Here is a 4,249-nt window from a genome sequence, read left to right on the forward strand (position 1 = left end):
CAAAGTCCACCCAGTCCTACCCATCAGGCCCTAAGCCAGCTTGTCAAGGGCTATCAAATGACCATGTATAGAATGGCACTTTTGGAGCAGGAGGTCAAGGAACTAAAAGCTGCAAATGCAAAACAAAGAGAAAGCAGGAAACAGGCCATACATATATAGCTTAAAAGGGTGCTTTGGGGGTTGAAGAAGGCTTGGATTGTGTATGAAGGGTCAATGAATGGGAAGAAGAGGTGGTTGAAGCTGCTGACTCTCAACTATGAAAACACACAGCACCACAGTGTAGTGTATGTGGGACTATTGGACATACTGCTTGTACATGCTCTCAGCATGCAGGAAATAATTCTTAATATAATTTACTACTTTCTGTATATAATTGTTGCTTAATTTAATCTGAAATACTTTGAGTGGTAAAAGGCCAATCGACTAGGTGATCCGATCGACTAGGTGATGGATTACGTTAGTTGATTAAATTAATCATCTCTTATATAATCACATTTTCCAAAAAAAAAAAGCTTTCTTTTTTATTGTTTATAATATTTATCATTTAATAAAAATTTCTTCCTCTGTAAAGATAAATTTCAATTAGAATACTGAGAATTTAAAATATTATAAATTTATATAGCTGTTAAAGAAAAATAATATGAAAGATATTATATATCTTAGCAACAGCTTTAATGTTCGAAATTTATAAAAGTTTAATAGCTTGAGAAGACTTTTTTTCTGATTCATTGAGAAGCTTCTTTGCTTAAAATGGTTTGGCATATGAATAATTGATGATTGAAAGTGGTTCATTGGGTGTCCTATAAGGCAGTGTCCGATTACGTCAACCATAGCTTCAATAAAGTTAGCTGAATGGCCCGGAATGTTGACGAGTGGTAATTTATCATAAAAACTATTTTTGTACCCATGACCGTGAATAAATGAGGGTCATCTAGAGTTTACGGAAGCATATGATTGCCCAGTCAGCTAAATTTGTTGAAAATCTTCTTCATTATGCAGGTCATATGAATGAGAAATAACGGAATGTGTTGGACAGATTTTGGAAAGTAGTTACCATCCAAATAGGCGTTCAGACGACAAGAGGCATTCTGACGTTTATGGGGTTAGTTATCGCTCGGGGCGCAACCTCGTGAGCCCCTTGGGTAGCATCCTTTGGGTTCACTCCAAGGGCTGTCGAACATCGTATTTCGTAGTATCTTGTAGGAGTTGTGTCAGTGCTTCCAACAGGTAATCCGATGACTTCTTTCAGAGCCATATGTACGCCAAAGTCAGATCAGTTAATATGGCATCCAGAGCAGAGTGAAAACAGTCCTGGCGTTCAGGGGCTGGCTATCGTCTATCAGTAGTTAGTACTAATAGTCCGATGCCACGCCTACCCATTCGTCCGCCCGCTTAAACTTAGACCCTTTCATCAAAGGGCGCAGAACATCAACGCTGCGGTTAACCTCGCACTGACCAAACATTATCTTCCAACCACATCTCTTCCATGACATCTGGGCTTTCAATGGCGCGTCTACTCATTATACCTGTCGTTTGCTAGCTGATTCATTACTTTCATTTATCCTTCGTTTAGTTCTCGATGAACTCAGTTATCTCTTCTTGGAGATAGCCTAAATGCTTTTGTCCATACCTCCCCTCCAGCTATCGACCACACATTATTAGTTTTGGTTAATCTCAGAAAGTCTTCTTAGGTAAAGGCTTAGTTTATGCAACGACGGAATGGGCTTTTGGTTTTGGTGTCCAGGATATGGATTTCGCTCCATCTATCCCGTTATCTTTACAGTTGGCTTTCTCCTATGCCTACCCGTTCACGCGGATGCGCTGGCGCAACCGCTAGAGTACAACCTAGATCCGCACGTTAGTCATTCCCGCAGCGATGGACAGCAGAAATTACTCAATGATCTCCCGGAGTCGATTCCATTGCGAGGTTTTGGTTCGGAACCACAGAAACGCATACAAGCCGACGGAGCTCCCACGGACACACTGAAGAAGCTGCTAGACGCCCTGGATGTTATGCAATCATCATATTTTGAAATTTGGGAAGGGACCTGGCCAACAAGCATTGACTGGACCGCAGCAGTTTTGGCAACACACGTCTCTGCCACACTCTCCGCACTGAGTACGAATCTCGGTGCTGTCCTAAATGACAGTCAACCGGTTGCCGCGGGCGGCTTTACCACTCCCAAGTCCGAACCTTTCGACACTCTTGTCTACGAAAACCTGATAAATCATTATTTTCTTCAGCTGTCGACTTTTTATTTTGGGGAAAACGCCTTTAGCTTGAGAATGCAGGCGTACGATGACATGTTGTGGGTGGTCCTAGACTGGTTGGAGAACATTAAGTTCCAAAATACACATTCAAACTTATATTACTCTTCATACTCCAAGGCGAATGAAAGCTTGCAATCATCCTGGTATGGTACCGAGTTCAGAAGGCCTGCTGCTCACAGAGCTCGATTGTTCTACGAGCTAGCTTCGCAGGGATGGGATACTGCCTTGTGCAATGGCGGTATGATTTGGAGCCCATACCTAGAGCCGTACAAAAATGCAATTACCAACGAACTTTTCATCTCTGCGAGCATTGGAATGTATCTATATTTCCCTGGAGACGATATCGACTCACCCTTAGCTTCCAGATCCTCTTCAGGCGTTATCTCCAAGCCCCATAACCCTGACTATCTGAACTCTGCGATTACCGCATACCGGTGGCTCAGAAACTCAAACATGACAACCAAAAATGGGCTCTATGCCGATGGTTTCCATATAAATGGATGGGTAGATAAACCTAATCCTGGCACTAAGAAATGTGACGTTTTGGATACGATGGTGTACACTTACAACCAAGGAGTTATACTCAGCGGAGCCCGGGGTCTTTGGCTTGCTACTGGGGATAAAAGCTACCTAGAAGATGCCCATCAACTAATAGAGAATGTGCTCAAGGCGACCGGGTGGCCTGACACATCAAATCAGGAATGGCAAGGGTTGGGACGGGCTGGAGTTCTCGAGGACGTTTGCGACAGCTCGGGGACATGCTCCCAAAATGGGCACACGTTCAAAGGCATTTTCTTCCATCACTTTGCTGAATTCTGCCGTCGTATCTCTCCCGAAGAAGAACAATTTCTATCTTCGTCACTTCACAAGCAAACGGCTAAATATTCCCCACCCGGAAGGCAGGACTACGACTGGCATCAAGAGAAATGCGCTGCCTATTATTCTTGGATCAAACACAACGCTCAGGCTTCATACATGACAAAAAATGAACAAGGAAAGTTTGGTATGTGGTGGGGGAAACAGTATCCATACAACGATACAGATTCCAACCAGATATCCCCTTTACCAGAGGGTGCTATCGATCGCATGAATGAAGGGCCATTCTCAGGTGATGGTGACGAGCCCTATCACCATCCAAAAGTAGGCACACACGATGAAATTTGCGTTAGAGGGCATCGAATGTCTCCAGTAGAAGAAAAAAAGAAGAAAGAAACATCCGTCATAGATCCCGACAACGTGGATTTGGCATTCTCAAAAGATGTGAATGATCGTGGCCGGGGCCGTACCGTTGAATCCCAATCTGGTGCAGTGGCCGTTCTACGGGCATTGTACCAATGGGAGAATTCTCGTTAATCAGCAGATCGTACGAACTTTTTTCCCCATGACTGGAGCGTCATACGATGATGGTGGCATTGATATACATACTTCTCGATTCCCTACAGACTAGTTCTTCCCTACATGATGCACTGCTTCTTCCATTAAAGGGGAGTGTCACAGGAAACTTTCTTCGATTCTCTACTTTTCCCCTTGGATTGCAGATATTAGGTGTGCTTGCACTTGTTGGTATAGAGGACCCTGGCGTTATGCTTTTTGGATATATCGGTTCACGTTCACGCGGAAGATAAAGACGATTCTATTTATACTGGTTTGTGCTTCTGTTTTTGTTTTTACAACAAGCCGCCATTCCTATTGAATAAGACTTCATCTTCGTTCACATCCTCTGGTGTAGTCCTGAAACCAGAAATATGGCCACACACGCCTGTAGTTTTAACTCTCATGATATAGGGTCTTTGCCCTCGCTATAGGACTTGAACACCTGCTGAATTATAGGCTAGCAGGGCTTGTATTTTATGTCCAGGTCTGAAGTATATGCTATTGCCCCGGGAAGTAGCAAGGTGATTCCCATATTATATATATAGGCCAATGGCGTAGTTTATGAAAGCGTGAAAACGGGCATTGTGCATGCCCAATGATACAC

General features: G+C 43.4%; 2 protein-coding genes across 2 annotated transcripts; one reads left to right on the top strand and one right to left on the bottom strand.

The window, feature by feature from the left end:
* Window positions 1-1,069: 1,069 nt before the first annotated feature.
* Window positions 1,070-1,255, bottom strand: PADG_11768 (uncharacterized protein; the record flags this gene model as incomplete). The annotated part of the gene is made up of 1 exon (XM_010761694.1): window positions 1,070-1,255. One exon carries the CDS (start codon window positions 1,253-1,255, stop codon window positions 1,070-1,072), a length of 186 nt encoding a protein of 61 aa, XP_010759996.1.
* Window positions 1,256-1,719: 464 nt separating this feature from the next.
* Window positions 1,720-3,624, top strand: PADG_04437 (uncharacterized protein; the record flags this gene model as incomplete). The annotated part of the gene is made up of 1 exon (XM_010761164.1): window positions 1,720-3,624. One exon carries the CDS (start codon window positions 1,720-1,722, stop codon window positions 3,622-3,624), a length of 1,905 nt encoding a protein of 634 aa, XP_010759466.1.
* Window positions 3,625-4,249: the final 625 nt, after the last annotated feature.

The sequence above is a fragment of the Paracoccidioides brasiliensis genome, assembly GCF_000150735.1.
Source record: "Paracoccidioides brasiliensis Pb18 unplaced genomic scaffold supercont2.4, whole genome shotgun sequence".
NCBI classification, from domain to species: domain Eukaryota; kingdom Fungi; phylum Ascomycota; class Eurotiomycetes; order Onygenales; family Ajellomycetaceae; genus Paracoccidioides; species Paracoccidioides brasiliensis.